General features: G+C 40.2%; 1 protein-coding gene across 1 annotated transcript in view; it reads left to right on the forward strand.

Moving 5' to 3' along the window:
- Positions 1–19,772, forward strand: part of LOC140491600 (uncharacterized) — a 161,154-nt gene that overhangs the window by 104,320 nt on the left and 37,062 nt on the right. Inside the window, exons 19-22 of the mRNA XM_072590028.1 lie at positions 1,714–1,881; positions 3,804–3,897; positions 13,405–13,555; positions 14,451–14,655. Of these exons, the coding sequence (XP_072446129.1) occupies positions 1,714–1,881; positions 3,804–3,897; positions 13,405–13,555; positions 14,451–14,655 (618 nt within the window). The remainder of the gene's footprint in view (positions 1–1,713; positions 1,882–3,803; positions 3,898–13,404; positions 13,556–14,450; positions 14,656–19,772) is intronic.

Here is a 19,772-nt window from a genome sequence, read left to right on the forward strand (position 1 = left end):
TTTGACTGGACAAGACACATACACACATCCTAGGACAGGCGAAACAAAGACATGCACGAGAATTCTTAGAGGCATGGCATTCTAACCAGAACTCCATCAATAAACACATCGATTTAGACTCTGTTGACCTTCCCTTGAAAAAAAGAATGCAAAATGACATCACCACCTTAAGAAACCAAGACCTATAATTAAAGAGGCGGGACATATCACCAGCGCTTCACCAGAGACTCTCACTGATGACATTACCGATTATGGTGACGAAACGTCTGAAAGCAAACCTTCAAGCTCAGCAAGCTAACTTACGTAATTGGCTTAATTGTACCTCTATAAAAATGCTTAAAAAATAATACATAGGTTAACTACTACTAATTAACTGTTCCGACACAGTAACATTGCATAAACACACTCTTGGCAAAAGGCAAAATTCAGTAAAACAGATTGTTTCATAGGCAATTCTCCAGTCCAAGAGGAAAATCATCATGAAAAAACTCAGAGAGAGAGAGAGTGCAACAGGAAGAGAGGTATTGTAGCTTCCAAACCCAGCTTCAAGACTCTAGCAACAACTGCTACCGATAAACTAAAACTAAAAATCCTGGCTCTGTGGGAGCTATCTATTCAGGCTGCTTCTATTGTTCCAACCTTTATTTTTAAATCCCAAGGCCTCAAAAACTGTTTACTCTAGTGGCTATGAGTTGTCTGCTTGCACCTCTCTCTCAACCTTTCTTCATAAAATAAAACCATCATAATCAAGAATGAACAAGTAACTATTTACATTTTGTATGGGGAATAAAGTCTATGACCATAATAAATAGGAGCAAGAACAAAACTCATGAATGTGCGTAAGACTGCCACTTTGGTTCTGAAATGTGCTAAGTATCTCAGACTGAAAGATAAGGTAACTCAGATGTTTGAACTCTTTTTCACTGCTACTTTGCAGTAGCAACATGAGTAGTTTTGCCAGTAACATGATGCTGTTGTCAAGCTATAAAGATATTTTCCCTATCATGCAAATGGGTAATGTGGTTGATGAATTTCAACGATAGTAGGTTTATAACCCAAACATCCCAAAGATCATAATAAATGGGACCCAGCATAATATTCCAGGCATATTTGCCTACTGCAGTCTAAAACTTTAGCATGACCTCTATAGTCTGGTACTGTACTGCTTTCCAATGTGCCTCCATTACGGCAGTGACTACACTTCAAAAATGCACCCTTGACTATTAAGTGCTTTGGGGTATTTTGAGGTTGTCAAAGATACAACAAAAATGCAAATTCTTCTTTCTTTATTGGTATAATTCCCAACAATCTGTTTTGGGAAATTAAACCCACAAGTGTGATGCTTTGAGGTGAGTACCTTTAATATACTGTCAGAACATTTAAGGTAGGAGTAAAATACAGAAAGATACGTAATATAGAATCACCTTTTTAAGCTTTAAATGATTTTTGCTTGACAAAGATTTCATTTTTTTTTGCATTTGTTGAATTATAGAAGTTCATGTTCATTAACTCAGCCTGATTTTAAAAAATACATCATGTGTGCTTCAAATGGTGCAGTGACGTTTTTTGACTTCTTTCCTAATTCAGTTTGAAGTATCACATTGAATTGTGCTGATGTAAAGACCAATCTGATTTTTATTTTGAGATTTCCTTTCTTGGATATCTGTCTTTTTCACACATTAAGATATTCACATTAAAAATTATATTCTTTAGACTTTGGACCAATGGCCATGGGCTGGGTTAAGATGGACACATTTTACCAGGAAACCACAGGTACCAGATTGTTGTGGACATCCAATCCACAGTCCTTGGTCACTGCATTGAATTCTGGGAAGCCTCCTGACAATATTGCTGATGGAGATCCACCATGCAACTACACTAGTAAGTCAAAATACTAACAAAATAAAAAGTACTTGAGTCAATAAAAGTGTTGATGATCAAGAAAAACTAATCCTTTTAAATGGCATATACCAGTTTTAATTAATGGAACTTGAGTAAAATTTCAAATTCCAAATGTCTGAATTTCTGTGAGGTCGCACATGAACATACAATAGTATTGAAATTGTTCAACTGTTCAGGCAGATAGTGGCTGTATGTCATCAGGAGTCTGGAAAAAGAAGACTGGGACCAGGAAAGCAACAGGTCCCAACCACATTGAAGTTTCCTGTGACCTTGCTTGGAGACAGTGCATTCACCTGTCCCAAAACAGGGTGACTGATTAAGGGAGACCAGGTTGAGAAAGATGAAATCGTATACTGGAGTTTCCACTTTCTGGTGTCACTGGAAACTGGCACACATTTGCAGGTTGACATATTGAATGGCATGAGGCACACCAACCTCCTGGAGGGTGGGAATGGGATGTATTCTGGGATCCAGGCTAAGGTCAAACCTAGCTGGCAAAAGAAATTTGAAAAGAACACTTTCCTCTCCTATAAAGAAATTGCTGGATCTGCAATCTGTATTCACTGTGTGGGAGTGGTAGGTGATCCAAAAACCTCAGTCTTAAAAGCTGTATTTGTTGCCCAGCATTTGTATCTTTTGAAGAGAGAGATCTTAAGATTCCACTACTTTGCATCTGGTAAAACTGCTTTCTAATTTCACTCATAAATGACTGGGCATAAATTTTAAATTATGTCATTTTATTAGATTTCCTAGCAAAGGAAATTACCTTACTCAATTTGTATCCCCTTGTAGACTTCAATTAGACAAACACAAGATCCTAATCTTGAGGGAATACCAAGCTAGTAAATACAACCTGCCCTTAATTTGTCCTATAACCCTGACAGCATCCTGGTTCAGGATTGCCAACTGTGATTAAATCTATTCCTGCAGGTTTCACCACAACACCTGCCTTCACACTCCAGCCATTTCTCAGCCACACATCTGGCCTGTAATGCACTGTCTTCCAATGCCAATCAGAAAACAACAAGACTCGTTATCTGACTGGATGTTTTTAACATTCATCAAAATAGCACCCCCACCCCCATAGACATGCACACACCACACCTCCCCACTACATATATTTTTTGATGTTCAAAACTGAATGCAGTACTCAGATAAGGTCTGACGAAGTCTATAGACAACTTCAACAGAATTTCACCACTTTTGAATTCCAATCCCCTTTGAAATAAAGGTCAACTCTCCTTTGTGTTTATATTTTAAACCTGGGCATTTTGTTTTAGTGATTTATGTATTATGATATCTAAATGTTTTGCTCCTCTGCAGTTCCTAATCTACCCCATGAAGAAAGCTATCTGAATCATCTTTGCCAGATTCAAATTGATTTACTTAACATTTCCTCATGCTGAACTCCATCTGCCGTAGATTTACCTAGTCATTGAGTCTATTCTTATCCCTTTATACATTCGAGCTAGAAGTAGAGAATCCAGCCGATTGAACTTGCTCTGCCACACATTAAAGTCATGGCTGATCTGATTTTGACCTCACTCTGTTTACCTTTCGTCCCCCTGACCTTTGACTCCTTCGTTAATTAAGAACTTGTCTAACTCAATGTCATCTGAAGATTTGAAAATATTTTCTATTCTTTCATCCCAATCATTTAATATACAAGCTGAAAAGCTAAGGACTCCTTTCAGTTACAAAGGAAACAGCCATTCACGCATCCTGTCAGTTAGGGAATATTCCCTTCATCCGTATTCTCTCTCTTTTCTAGCAACAGAGTACTGTCTAATAGTTCATATATAACCTGTAAAAAAAATTAAGGGAATGTGGGGAATGTAATGCACAGCAATAATAGGCAGAATTTGACTGAATCTAATTTTGTCTGTGCAATATTTTTGCAGAACTTGTCCAGCAGGGATCAGAGATAACACTGGCTACTTATGATCCATCCCTGGAAAAGCAGAGACAGAGAGACCAGAAAACAGAGGGGGAGAGGTAGCTTGCCAACATTGCCCATTATTTCACTTAAAATTTAACCATATTAGCTACATCTTAGACCAACACCAATTTTGTGTAGTCAACATTAACATTAGATGTGGACCAATAACATAATTTCTATCTTTCAAGCATTTCTTTTGTGTATCTTTTAGACATCCTTACTACTTAAGTTTGAAAATAGCCCACAGCTGCTGCCAATGCTTTCATACAATCTGCTACTTGGACATGTGCATGAACAGCCTACAGTCTTTTCTCTTGTCATTCTATTCCTGTTTTTTTCTGGAGAAGCGCCAATTACCATATTGCTTACTGCCCACAACTGTAAGGCTGGGATTTGAATTGTGAAAGTGATAAAGTTGTAAAAAGGAAATTGCAAATCCTGAGGCATTTGTAGGGAAAATGACAAAAAGAGTTGGAAGAGATACTTTTCTCTCAATCAGGAATCCAAAGTAAAGTACTGGTGAACAAATTGAAGGATTTGTTGAATGTACTAAATCAATAAACAGCTAGCTGGCTTTGCAATAGTATAGCACTCACATCTGTATTCTTTCCTGGTACATTAATTTATACTCCTAACAAATTATACTGGTATACAGAATCAAGAATTACCTGTGTTCTGCTTTAGGTACAACGTTTTTGCAGTGTTCAGCAGGCAGTGTAATACAGATCAGTAGCTCTTAAACAGCAATACATTTTAATATTTCTTTGAATGGGAAGGATGATTAGACAATAGACAGTAGACAATAGGTTCAGGAGTAAGTCATTCGGCCCTTCGAGCCAGCAGCACCATTCACAATCAATATCCTGTTCTTGCCTTATACCCATAACCCTTGATTTCACTATCTTTAAGAGCTCCATCCATCTCTTTCTTGAAAGTATCCAGAGACTTGGCCTCCATTGCCTTCTGGGGAAGAACGTTCCAAAAGATTGGGGAAATTGCTTGATCTAATGAACGTCGAAATTGTGCCTCCAACAAATCACTTTCCCATGTCCGAAAAATCACAGACGTTTTAAAAATATAATTCATTTATATGGTAATTCAATAACAGTGACAAAATTCCCTATCTAGACTTTAATTAGTAAGATAGTTTCCCAACTGGAGACAGCATCTATCATTACCTCTGCTGTTACTGACATTTTATTATTCACTCACTAGATAGTATGACAATTAGTGAGTTTTGAGAAGTTTTTAAATCAAAGAGACTACATTGAAAAAGCAAATGCACTACTTGCAGATACCAATGCTTACCAACAAGTGGCGATAGACACGATCCCACAACTAGAGAACCGAATCACAGCCCTCCTCAAAAGACTTCAGCGATCTAGAGAAATAAATAAGATCGACTTCCAAAAAATGAAACCAGATGGATCCAACACACCACGCTTCTATGGATTACCCAAAATTCACAAACCAGGAGCCCCCCTCAGACCCACAGTCTCGCAACCTGGAACATCAACTTACAGATTGGCCAAGGAGCTACACCAAAGACTAACACACGTGTTAGAAGACTCATGCCACTCCATTCACTCCACCCAAGAATTCCCGAAGACCATCAAAGACACTAAAATAGAAGAGGATGGAATAATGGTCTCCTTTGATGTAACAGCCCTGTTTATATCAATCAACATCAACTTGGCTAAGGAAACATTGACTACACTATTAGAAGACCCAAAGATACACACACCAAACACCACCAACTTTATTATCAAAGACCGTATCGTCAAGCTAGTGGACCTATGCCATACCACCCACTTCACATTCAACAACAAAACCTACAGACAAACCAACGGAACACCCATGGGATTTCTGATATCAGGGTTCTTAGCAGAGATAGTAATGCAGAGACTCGAACAAACAGCTTTGCCAACCATCCAACCCAAACTTTGGGTCCACTACATGGATGACACCTTTGTCATCACCAAATGAAGCAAATTAGAGGAAACCTTCAAGACCATCAATAATACCCTAACTGGCATAAGATTCACTAAAGAGGAGGAAAACAACAACAAACTGCCATTTCTCGATATCACAGTAGAGTGAACAGCCAATGGGGAACTTCAAACCAGCGTCTACAGGAAAACGACACATACGGACCAGATATTGAACTACAGAAGCAATCATCCCAACATCCACAAACGAAGCTGCATCAGAACATTATTTCAATGAGCCACCACACACTACAACGCAGAGGAACTACGCAGAGCAGAAGAAAATCACCTATACAGTGTATTCAAAAAGAATGGGTACCCAGTGAACACAGTCTGCCGATTTCTAAGCAACAAACCCAAACAAGCAGACAAAATGCATCCAGAAACCCTAGCCACTCTCCCCTACATCAAAGACATCTTGGAAATGACTGCCAGTCTACTCAGACCCCTTGGCATCATGGTGTGCACAAACCCACCAACACACTAAAACAGCAGCTAATGAACTTGAAAGACCCTATACAGACAACAAGCAAAACTAATATCATTTACAAAATACTGTGCAAGAACTGTAACAAACACTATATTGGACAAACAGGCAGAAAACTAGCTGTCAGGATACATGAACTTCAACTAGCAACAAAACGACATGACCTTCTCTCACTGATATCCTCGACTGGAGCAACACATCCATCCTATGTCAAACCAAACAGAGACATGCACGAGAATTCCTAGAAGCATGACATTCCAATTGGAACTCTATCAACAACACATTGACTTGGACCGCATTTACCACCCCCTGAGAAAAATGACAGGAAATGACATCACCACAGGAAATGATATCACCAATCCAAAGAACCTCAAACATATAAATAGAAAGCAGGAACTGTCAGCAGTGCTTCATCCGGAGGCTCACTGAAGATGTTACCTAGTATGGTGATGAAACATCTGAAAATGAACTTTCTGGCTTAGCTAGCAAACTTACATCCAGTATGACAATAAAATTCCCAGGGTAGGGGAATCCAAAAATTGAGATCATGGGCTTAAGGTGAGAGAGGAAAGATTTAAAAGGGACCTGAGGGGCAACATTTTCATGCAGAGGATAGTGCTTGTTTGGTTTGAGCTGCCAGAGGAAGTGATGGAGGCTGGTACAATTACATTTAGAAGGCAACTGGATGGGTACATGAATAGAAGGGGTTTAGAGGGACATGGAGCAAATGCTGACAAATGGGACTAGATCAGTTTAGGATATTTGGTTGATATGGATGATTTGGACTTAGGGGTCTATTTCTGTGCTGTTTAATTCTATGACTAAATTAAGGTTCAGCAGTTAAATGTGCAAAATATGACTGCAGTGTATAAATACATTTCTGTTTATCAATTTGGCTCACGGCATAGCTTAAAAGATTGCCATTTGAAGCACTCACTTGAAATCATGCTTCACGCTGCTACTTGCTGGTGCAAAAGTATAGCTGTCAATGAGACATCAGAGATCTGTGGTTCATTAGCATTGCAGACTCATGTAAATACTTCCTTACCTGGGGTGATACTATATTGAATAAATAGGATTCAGCCTAGTTTTGAAATGCTTCTTTTTTCTTTAAATGATGCTAACATACAAATTTAGCAAGTTTTATAAGTCTTGTGTAAACCTAAAAGATTACCTCAAATAAGAGTTTCATATTTGTGCTTGAATGTATATCCATGTATAGCTGTACAATGAGGGATGTATTATTTGCATGCTATTTACGCTGTGAATGGTACTTTTCCTGCACTATCAATGGTGGGGGGGAATCTATTCGAATATTATGACTCCTTCAGTTTGTGTCTTGCCTTTATAAAAAAATAGAAAAATAGAAATGCATTTCATAGTCCAATTAATGCATGCATTCTCTGCTTCAATTTTCTACTGTTCATCCTGAAATACAAAGACAGTCTCTGCAGTGAGACCTAAGGGCAAGCATGTTGGCTTTGTGCTCCCAACTAGAATGCATGCTTGACAAGAGAACAGAAAGAAGAATCAGGACTCTAATACTGATGATACTGTACCTGTATTTCTGAATGCCCATACCCTCTAACTCTTTTAACATGGTTCCCTACTGGGGGTTTAGGACTTGTAAGTTCAATGTAGACATCCAATTTTAGTATTACTTTTATTTATTGCTCTCCACCCAATTCCACTATCTCTTTCTCCTTTCTTAGATCTCCTAAAGTATTGTGGAATACAGACATAGACAGTCCCTGATATCTTGCCCAAATTACAGTTCTTGATTAATATGCTTAGGCAGTGTATGCTGGCAGGAGAAAGTGAAGACTGCAGATGCTGGAGACCAGAGTTGAAAAATGTGGTGCTGGAAAAACACAGCAGGCCAGGCATCATCCAAGGATCAGGAGAATCAACGTTTTGGGCATAAGCCCTTCTTCAGAAATCCAGCAGTGTATGCTGGCAGACATTTAATCATGATTGAGCTTGGACCTATTTCCATGTGCTCAGTGATACATTCACAAGAATGGAAGGGTCAACAGATAGTCTTCAGGAGTAGGAGTTTTGCTTGAATTGGTTCTCTTCCTTATTCAATTGTTTCAGAAAACAATTTGACATCCCTTCCTTCATCTTATCTGAGATCAGTTGCCTCAGTACAGAGCAGCAATTGCATTCAGATGGTGCTAGTCTGTGTGACTCTGCTATACACTCGCCAGTGTTATTGCTGTTACCTGGAGTTATTCTGTTCAAAAATTTTTTTTTTCTGGAAATATTTACAGCAAAAGTGAGTCATATGTGTTTAAAGGCAGAGCTTTGCTGCTTGTCTTGGTGGCTTTTTAATAGCATGGTCTGACCTGCTGAACTGTCAACTGATGATGGGATTCTTCAATGGAAACCCATCATGTAATTGTACGTGTTTCATCTAGCTGCTGCCGACCCTCTAAATTTGTACGTAGTCTTGGGTCCCGATATGTAAGTAAAAGAGCTGCCTAACTGTAATTCTGTCTTCAGGAATGTAGCACCATGTGTAAAATTCCACCTAATTTCTAACTTCAAGCATCATAAAGTCAAATTATATTTCGATATCTTTGGAAGTGTTTCGCAATAATAATGGTGCAAACAGTTTTAGAACATAGAATATAGAACAGTGCAGCACACGAACAGGTCCTACGGCCACTATATCTGCTCTGACCATGGTACCAATCTAAACTAATCCCTTCTATCTGCAAATGGTCTACATTCCTGTGTTTCCTGCCAGTTCACCTATCTGTCTGAATCCCTCTTGAACATTGCTATTGTATCTGGTTCTATCATCTTCCCAGCAGTGCATTCTGGGCACCAACCATCCTCCGAGCAAAAAGAACATTGCCTCACACATCTCCTTTAAACTTTCCCCCATTCACCTTAAACTCATCCCCCCATAGTCTTTGATATTTCAACCGTGAAAAAAAGACTCCAACTATCCATCCTATCCACGCCTCTCATAACTTAAAAGACAATTCAGATCACCCCTCAGCCTCCAATGGTCTAGTGAAAACAGTCCAAGTTTATTCAACCTCTCCTAAAAGTTATTACACTCCAATCCAGATGACTTCCTGGTGCACCTCTTTTGCACCCCCACCTCACACTTACCGGAATAAACTCCCATCTACTGTTTCTCCACTTAACTTTCCAACTGATTTATATCCTGCTGTATCATTTGACAACCTTCATCACTATCCTCAATTCCAATTTTCGTGTCATCTGCAAACATACTAATCAGATCACCTACATTTTCACCTAATTCATATTTAAGTATTACAAACAACAGAGGTCCCACATTCATCCTTGCAGAACACCACTGGTCACAGACCTCCAGTCAAAAAAAATGCCTCCACAACTATCCTGTGTCTTCTATGACCAAACCAATTTTGTATCCAACTTACAAACTCACTATTGATCTCAAATGACTTAATCTTCTGGACCAGCCTGAAGTTCATTTAGACTACATCCTACCTTCATCAATCATCTTTGCCACTCCCTGAAAAACCTAATCACGTTTGTGAGACAAAACCTCCCCACACAAATCCATTCTGACTATCCTTAATCCTGTGGGTGGCATGGTGGCTCAGTGGTTAGCACTGCTACCTCACAGCACCAGGGACCTTGGTTCAATTCCAGCCTCAGGCGACTGTATGTGTGTGGAGTTTGCACATTCTCCCTGTGCCTGCGTGGGTTTCCTCCCACAGTCCAAAGAAGTGCAGGCTAGGTGGATTGGCCATGCTAAATTGCCCAGAGTGTTCAGGATTGAAGGTTAGGTGCATTGGTCTGGAGTAAATATAGAGTAATAGGGTAGAGGAATGTCATAGAGATAGAGATGTTCAGCACGGAGACAGACCCTTCGGTCCAACTTGTCCATGCCACCCAGATAACCCAACCTGATCTAGTCCCAACTGCAAGCACCCAGCCCAAATCCCTCCAAACCCTTCCTATTCATATACCCATCTAGATGCCTTTTAAATGTTGCAATTGTACCAGCCTCCACCATTTCCTCTGGCAGCTCATGCCACACACGCACCATGCTCTGCGTGAAAAAGTTGCCCCTTAGGTCTCTTTTATATCTTTCCCCTCTCATCCTAAACCCTATGCCCTCTAGTTCTGGACTCGCCCTTCGCAGGGAAAAGACCTTCTCTAGTTACCCTATCCATGCCCCTCACAATTTTATAACCCTCTATAAGGTCACCCCTCAGCCTCCAACGCTCCAGGAAAAGCAGTCCCAGCCTGTTCAGCCTCTCCCTGTAGCTCAAATCCTCTAACCCTGGCAACATCCTTGTAAATCTTTTCTGGTCAGCCTTCCTGGTCATTTCATCAAAGAACTCCAACAAATTTGTGAGGCATGATCTCTCATGCACAAAGCCATGTTGACTATTCCTAATCAAAACCTGTCTTTCCAAATGCATGTATATCTTACATCAGAATCTTCTCAAGTAACTTACCCACCACAGATGTTAGCCCAACTGGTCTATAGTTCTCAGGCTTTTCTTTGCAGCCCTTCTTTAACAAGGGCACAAATTTGCACTACTCTCCAGACTTCCAGGACCTCACCCAGAGCTAATAATGATGCAAAAATGTCAGCCAGGACCCTGGCAATTTCTTCTCTAGCCTCCTGCAGTGTTCTTCGATATATCTGGTCAGAACCAGGAGATATCTCCACCGTCAGTCATTCCAATACATCCAAAACCTCTTCTACTGTGATATGGACTTTCCCCAAGATATCACCACTAACTTCCCCAAGTTCCCACGTCTTCCTCCATGGTAAACACAGAGGAAAAATATTCATTAAGGACCTCACCCATCTCCTGCAGTTCTACACATACATGTGCAATTTGGACCTTGAGGAGCCCTATTCCTCTCTAGTTCCTTTAATATATTTAAAGTACCTCTTTGGACTCACCCTAATCTTCTCAGCCAAGGCTATCTCGTTCCCCCTTTTCGCCCTTCTTCAGTAAACTCCTGTATCCCCCGTATAACTCCAGGAATTCCCTTGATCCCAGCTGCCTGTACCTGAGCCATGCCTCCTTTTATCAGGTCAAAGCCTCAATATCTCTTGTCATCCAGGGTTCCTTATTCCATTCAACCTTGCTTTTCAACCTCACAGGAACATATCTTGGTAAGTTACTCTTCGGAGGGTTGGTGTGGACTTGTTGGGCCGAAGGGCCTGTTTTCACGCTGGAGGGATTATATTCTAATGTCCATTCTTTTCCAAATGCAAGTAAATCCTGTCGGTAAGAATCTTTTCCATTAATTTCATCATTTCATCATTTATAGAAATCATGGATCATAGAATCCCCACAATGTGGACTTGTTTGGCCAAATGGCCTGTTTCCACATTGTGGGGAGTGTGGGGATTCTATGATCCATGATTTCTGTAAATGATGAAAAGCAGTGGACCTAGCATCGATCCTTATGGCACACCACTGGTCACAGGCCTCCAATCTGAAAAGCAACGCTTCACCACCAATTTCTGTCTTCTACCTTCAAGCCAGTTCTATATTCAAATGGATAGATTACCCTGTATTCCATGAAATCTAACCTTGCTAACCAGTCTACCATGGGGAACCTTGTTGAACACCTTACTGAAATCCATATACATTACATCTACTGCTCTGCCTCATCAATCCTCTTTGTTACTTTTTCAAAAAATTCGATCAAGTTTGTGAAACATGATTTCCCACACACAATGCCATGTTGACTATTCCTAATCAATTTGCCTTTCCAAATATCTGTATGTGTGACTTGTCTGATTCCTCAGCTTGCTGTGAGTTGTTGAACCTTATGGACTAGAAAGACACTGTTTGCATTCCAGACTGCACTGAATTAACTGGTATCAGGTGTGGAGGGACAGTCTTATGAGGAGAGGCTGAGTAGTTTGGGCTTACTCACTGAAATTTAGAAGAATGAGAAGTGACCTTATTGAAACATGCAAGATTCTTAAGGGACTTCAAAGGGTAGATGCAAAAAGGTTGTTTCCCCTTGTGGGAGAGTCTAGGACCAGAAGGTGAAATCTCAGAATAAGTGGTTGCATATTTAAGACATAAATGAGGAATTTCTTATCCCCTGGATTGATGAATCTGTGGAATTCTCCACCGCAGAGGGCAGTTGAGGCTGGCTCCTTAAGTGCATTCAAGACCAAGATAGTTTTTTTTTAATCAGCAAAGGAATCAAGTTTATAGGAAAGATAGAAAAGTGACGTTGAGAGTTATCAAATCAACCATTATTGCGTTTATGATCTTTATCTGTGATGTGGAGGAACTGGTGTTGGACTGGGGTGGACAAAGTTAAAAATCACACATCACCAGGTTATAATCCAAACAGGTTTATTTGGAAGCACTAGCTTGCAGAGTGCTACTCCTTAATCAGGTAGCTGTGAAACAGGAACATGACACAGAATTCTGTGTCTTATGATCCTATTTCACAGCAGCCTGATGAAGGAGCAGCACTCCGAAAGCTAGTACTTCCAAATAAACCTGTTGAACTATAACCTGCTAATGTGTGATTTTGATTTTTATCTGTGAAGATGAGGGTGCTTCAGGAACCAGATTTCCTTGAATTATGCAAGAGAAAACAATCAAATATTTCTATTTATATCTGCCATGCTGGTTATACCTACTAAAGATTACAAATGTCAGGTGAGAACAAGTTGGATCTAGGTCATGTGAAAAGAAGTCATACCATCATGAGGGGTGAGGGGAAGGAGGAAGGATTGAAAATCTTCTGTTTCATACTAATCTATTTGCACATTTGCTAAATGACCATGAAGTAACGGAGTATGGGGATATTGACAATCTATACCACTCTAATCACGACAATAAGATATCAGGAAACCTACTTAAGTTGTAGGAAGATTCAATATGCATTTATATCGCCTTTTTCATGAACTCACAATGTTCCAATTTGCTTTACCAGCAATGAAGACAAAAGGAAATTGGATAGCAAAAGTCTTTATTTTTCTCTGTCTTTGTTTCTCTCTCTCTCTCTTTCCTTGTAGCAAAATATTTGTAAGAACAATTTTATAATGCATATTTCTCTGAATCTGTCTGCTTTGATCTTGCCAGAGTTTTGAAATCTGATGAACACTTTCTTACTGCGCCATGGGTTGCCCATAATCCAGCTATTGTATTACCACATCCAACAATGGTAAATGAGCCTTTTGATCTGTACATTGACGCAATACGTTATATCCCAGATAATGCAACCATCACCAAGGTAAGACATAGAGAAAGCTTACTGAATTTTGGATATAATGAGTGAATGAATGGGATATACTTGCAAAACCTCAGGTTAATTTCCACCTTTGGTGAGCAGTGGACAGTGTGATTACAATAATATCCCCCTAAAAGGCCCAAGTCATTCTGATGACTGGGCCTCTTTTGCATTCAAACAGTAATTTGTCATCATGTCAGCATTGCTAATGGGCTCCAGCAAAGTGGGAGAAGGGGAAGAATATCCACAGATTGCAAGAAGAGGATGGGTCACTTATGGGGACATGAGAATGTTATTGGAGAGGATTGATATTGCTAATCAAGAGCAATTACACTTATCTTACTTCACAAATAGCATTAAATAAGTTACTGGTTATCTTCCTACAGCGACTTTCAATGATCCCATTAAGAAACAGTGGTCTAATTTTTTTCTTACTCTGTGTAGTGGTCCACTCCAGGATTCAGTTTTCAATTTAGTTACATCTTATTGATATGATTGAACTCTATTGAGTGATGGTAGTCCTGTCTGCGTAAGGAGCAAGTTTGCTCCTCGGTCTCTGGTGAGTTAGCTTACCTATGTTGCGGTTCTACAGGTGACCTCAATACCTCTGAATTGACACCACACTCATGACCACTAATATGTTCAGTGTTGGAAGTACAAGTGTGAAGGTGTTCAGTGAAGACAGAATTGGACTCAGTTGTAACAGACCATGTGGTTGATTAGGATTTGAAGTTTGACATGGAGGTGAGCTAGTGGAAGCAAAGCAGTTACTGCAGAACCTTAGTCCAGTAATGAGTTTCGTTAAGAGAGAAAAGGATGGAGACATAGAGAGAGTGGATTTGGCTCCATTGTCGTTATTCCATTACGTTTTGACATTTTCTTCATTTTCCTTTTTAAGGTGATTGGACGAATACTGCATTCAGGCCACAGTGATCTCCCTGATATCTCAGCTTTCCCAGTACTCAATAGTCCAGCAAGGTGCCCGGAGTTCCATTATTGCATGACTATAAATGTGAAGGGCAAAGAAACACTAGATCCCAATGTGTTCGTTTTGCTTAGAGTGTACACAATCAGTTTCGATACTGGTGACCTGGTCATTATTGGTAAGTGAAAATAAATTTCTACATTTGGTGATTATTTCACTCAGTTGAAAAGAATTTAAACAAAATAAGGAGATTTTAGTTTTAAAAGAAAGAAATATAATATGTAAAAATATACTTAATCAAAGATTCTCATTTATCCCCAAGATATTTTTACAAATGCTGAAGCTTAAAAAGCTTACTATATTGGAAGCTGATCTGACCATTTCACAGGTTTGTACTATATCATGGGGGACTGTAATTTCTACTCAAATTCTCATAATGTTGGTTAATAAGAAACTCAAAAATGCAATGCCCAAATAGTCCCTTGCCAAACTACCACTGTTGAAATTTACAAATATTCTGCAACCGTAGAACAAGTTTTACTTTACTTTTGCAGGGGCAGGGAGGATCCTCCAGAGATTAATTAGGGATTGTAAAAACTTATCTGGCTATGAATGCAAGTAACTTGTAAACATACCCTTTGCTTTTCCAAAACTGATTTAGGTTGATTATTCTAATCAAACATACCTTTGTGTTGCAACCAGCCTCTGGTTGAGGTTCTCTAATTTGTTACAGTTCCTTTCAATGGTGGCTGGCTAGCTGCACTGACATTGAGAAAATCCTCCCTTTCTTTACCTGAAATGCTGAGGTGTTTAATGGCTGTTGTGGTTCTGTTCGCCGAGCTGGGAATTTGTCTTGCAAACGTTTCGTCCCCTGTCTAGGTGACATCCTCAGTGCTTGGGAGCCTCCTGTGAAGCGCTTCTGTGATGTTTTTTCCGGCATTTATAGTGGCCAGTCTCTGCCGCTTCCGGTTGTCAGTTCAAGCTGTCAGCTGTAGTGGTCGGTATATTGGGTCCAGGTCGATGTGTTTGTTGATAGAGTCCGTGGATAAGTGCCATGCCTCTAGGAATTCCCTGGCTGTTCTCTGTTTGCTTGCCCTATAATGGTAGTGTTGTCCCAGTCGAATTCATGTTGCTTGTCGTCTGTGTGTGTGGCTACTAAGGATAGCTGATCGTGTCATTTCGTGGCTAGTTGGTGTTCGTGTATACAGATCGTTAACTGTCTTCCTGTTTGTCCGATGTAGTGTTTTGTGCAGTCCTTGCATGGGATTTTGTACACTACATTAGTTTTGCTCATGTTGGGTATCGGGTCCTTCGTTCTGGTGAATTGTCTGAGCGTGGCTGTTGGTTTGTGTGCTGTTATTAGTCCTAGTGGTCGCAGTATCTGGCTGTCAGTTCGGAAATGCTCCTGATGTATGGTAGTGTGGCTAGTCCTTTGGGTTGCGGCATGTCCTCGTGTTTAATGGCTGTTCCAAGATGTTCACAGTAGACCACTGTGCCACTCACGTATATTGACCAGAATTGAAATTAGCTTTTAACCCCTATCCACATGTATTCTTGAAAAGGGAATATACAAATAAGTCTCTTGCTCAGACTGCAGTCTTTTCTCCTATCATGTTCACAGTCTGAAATATTCATAGGAGACCTCTTGGATCCAAAACTCAGAAATGTTGGAATTCTGGAATTAAAACAAAGTGTCTCACATTAAAACAGTAAAGTGATAAAATATAATATTTTTGGATGGTGATTGAATCACTGTGAATTTCCAACATTTTCTAACTTTATTTCAATTGTGAGGTGTCGATAGGAGAAATAGTGACAGAATGGTAATGTCATTGGACTAGTAATCTGAACACCCAAGCTAATGTGAGAGGCAGTGTGTTCAGATCCCACTGCAGCAGCTTGTGGGATTTAAACAAAGTTAATAAAAAGGGGAAGAAAAGGTGAAAAGTAGTTTCACTGTTGATGAAATTTAAATATCTTCTTCATTCACTTGTATCATTTAGGGAAGGAAATCTGTCATTCTTACCTAGCCAGCCCTACTTATGACTCCAGACTTGTGACAGTAAAGTGGATGTCCTCTGAAATGACCTAAAAATCCTCAGTTCAAGGACAATTGGGGATGGACAATAAATGCTGGTCTTGCCACATTTGTCACCTGTCTAGGTTCCATATAACATTACAGCACAGTACAGGCCCTTCAGCCTTCAATGTGGCGCGAACTTGTGAAATCAATCTGAAGCCCATCTAACCTACACAATTCCATTATCATCCATATGTTTATCCAATGGCCATTTAAATGCCCTTAAAGTTGGCGTGTCTACTACTGTTGCAGGCAGGGTGTTCCACACCCCTACTACACTCTGAGTAAAGAAATGACCTCTGACATCTGTCCTATATCTATCGCCCTACAACTTAAAGCTGTGTATCCTCATGCTAGCCATGACCATTTGAGGAAAAAGACTCTCACTATCCACCCTATCTGATCCTCTGACCATCTTGTATGTCTCTATTAAGTCACCTTTTAGCCTTCTTCTCTCTAACGAAAACAGCCTCAAATCCCTCAGCTTTTCCTCATAAGACCTTCCCTCCATATCAGGCAACATCCTAGAAAATCTCCTCTGCACCCTTCTCAATGCTTCCACATCCTTCCTATAATTCATTGACCAGAACTATATGTAATACTCCAAAAGCAGCTTGCACCAGAGTTTTGTACAGCTGCAACATGATCCCATGGCTCCGAAACTCAGTCCCTCTACCAATAAAAGGTAACACACTGTGCGCCTTCTTAACAACCCTGTCAACCTGGGTGGACACTTTCAGGCATCTATGCTCATCCACACTACTAAGAATCTTACCATTAACCCAGTACTCTGTATTCCTGCTACTCCTTCCATAGTAAATCACCTCACACTTTTCCGCATTAAACTCCATTTGCTACCTCTCAGCCCAGCTTTGCAGCTTATCTGTGTCCCTCTGTAACCTGCAACATCCCTCCACATTGTCCCCAACTCCACTGACTTTAGTGTCATCCACAAATTTACTACCCTATCCTAATATGCCCTCATCCAGGTTATTTATAAAAATGACAAACAGCAGTGGCCCCATGAAAGAATCAAAAAAATCTTAACATGGTCAATCCCCATTTTTGTTAATGTTACCATTCCTTCAACAAAATTATATTTTACTTTGTTAATGTGCAGTTGAATCATCTATGGTAGTGTAAAGGGAAGCTGTTTGAACCTGAAGCTTACTATTCCTGTAAGCTGTCTCCTTTATAACTTCTGAAATGTGGTGACTCTGTGTGAGATTCTAGCATTTTAATATTTGTATTAAAGGGTCTACCCTTTTAAGTAAGCTTCGTAACAAATAAGCTTCTGGACTTCGACTAAATATCATTAACTAAGTCTGTCACAATTGGTATTTATTAAAACCAGCGAACCCATTTCTAGCTCAGTAATTAAGTAGATAAAGAGAATTGCTAAGTTAATTTTCACAAGGCGGCTGACTGGTCAATCTGTTGGTTTTTTTATAGATTATATGTAAGTTTTACATACATTATGGACAGAACTTTCCCCACAGGCTCCAGGATCCTGTTATCAGGCACATATGGGGTTTAGGAACCTGTACTGTGGGGCAGTTTACTCTGTTCTCATTTTCTACAATGTGGCCAATTACTGGCCAGAGGGTTCAAAAGAAGGTCAGCAGCCAGGCTCTCAAAAGTAAGCGCCAATTGGAAGCTTTGCAACACTGAAGAAACAGCAGACTGCCTTTCTAGGTCACCACAAGATGGAAGCACTCTCTCTTCAATTTTAACTTCAAATTTTAAAATGGCCTCAGTGGCTGGTATCTACTGGAGAGTTGTTCTGTGGGATGAACTGCAGCTGCATCTGAAGAAAGGGAAAACCACTGGGAGCAACCTCCAGGGAGCGATACTGTTTCCCAATGCCTCCAGGAACTTGGAAGGTGATTGGAAAATTCCATTTGTTCTCTAACAATAGACCTGTGCATATGGTGGAGCAGGGAACTGGCATTCTAGAAAGCAACACAATACTCCATACCCACGAATTCCATGCCTAGATGTCAACTTAAAGACATCATCTTCTGGTGATCATTTTGTTGCAGCTACAAAGCTCTGTAGCACAAGTGGTATGATTTTGGTTCATGACATAATTCATCAAAATGTCAATTTTCCAAACTAATTTTTTCATCTATTTGTGATCTGTACAATGCAGCATTGTTCCAGTCCTAAGAAAAGGCAATCAGTCCTCTTGACTGGGGAATAATTTGCAATTTTAGAGAAGATTTGTAACTCCGGTTATGGGTCAGGTTGTAAGTTTGCTTGCTGAACTGGTAGATTTGTTCTCAGATGTTTCATTACCATGCTAGGTAACATCATCAGTGAGCCTCCAGCGAAGGACTGGTGTTCTGTCTCACTGTCATTTATGTGTCTTGGTCTACTGTGGTGTGTGATATCACTTCCAGTTCTTTTTGTGAGAGGTTGGTAAATGGGGTCCAGATCGATGTTTTTGTTGATGGAGTTCTGGTTTGAATGCTAGGCCTTTAGGAATTCTTGTGCGTGCCTTTGTTTAGCCTGCCCAGGATGGATATATTGTTCCAGTTGAACTGGTGTCACTCTTTGTCTGTGTGTATGGAAACTAGTGATAATTGGTGTTGTCTTTTGGTGGCTAGTTGGTGCTGTATCCTGGTGGCTAGCTTCCTACCCATCTGTCCAATGTCATGTTGTTGCAGTCCTTGCAGGGTATTTTGTATATGACGTTCATTCTGTTGGTTGTTGGTAAAGGGTTCTTTAAATTCATCAAGAGCTGTTTCAGTGTGGTAGTAGGTTTGTGGGCTACCATGATACCTAGAGGCCAGAGTAGACTGGTCGTCATCTCCAAGATATATTTAATGTATGGAAGGGTGCTAGAATCTCTGGGCATGTTGTATCTTCTTGTTTAGGTCTGTTGTGTAGGAATGGGCAGACTGTGCTTATCAGGTATTCATTCTTGAAAGTGTTGTATAGGTGTTTTTCCTTGGCGTCTCATAGTTCCTGGGTGCTGCAGTGTGTTGTGACTCATTTAAATAATGTCCTGATGCAGCTCTGTTTGTGGGTAATGGGATGATTACTCCTGTAGTTGAGTATCTCATCAGTGTGTGTGTGGCTTTTCTGTAGATGCTGGTCTGCAGCTCTCCATTGGCTTTTTGTTCTACTGTGATGTCTTTTAGATTAGATTACTTACAGTGTGGAAACAGGCCCTTCGGCCCAACAAGTCCACGCCGACCCGCCGAAGCGCA

This window comes from Chiloscyllium punctatum, chromosome 19 (assembly GCF_047496795.1).
Source record: "Chiloscyllium punctatum isolate Juve2018m chromosome 19, sChiPun1.3, whole genome shotgun sequence".
Classification (NCBI taxonomy): Eukaryota; Metazoa; Chordata; class Chondrichthyes; order Orectolobiformes; family Hemiscylliidae; genus Chiloscyllium; species Chiloscyllium punctatum.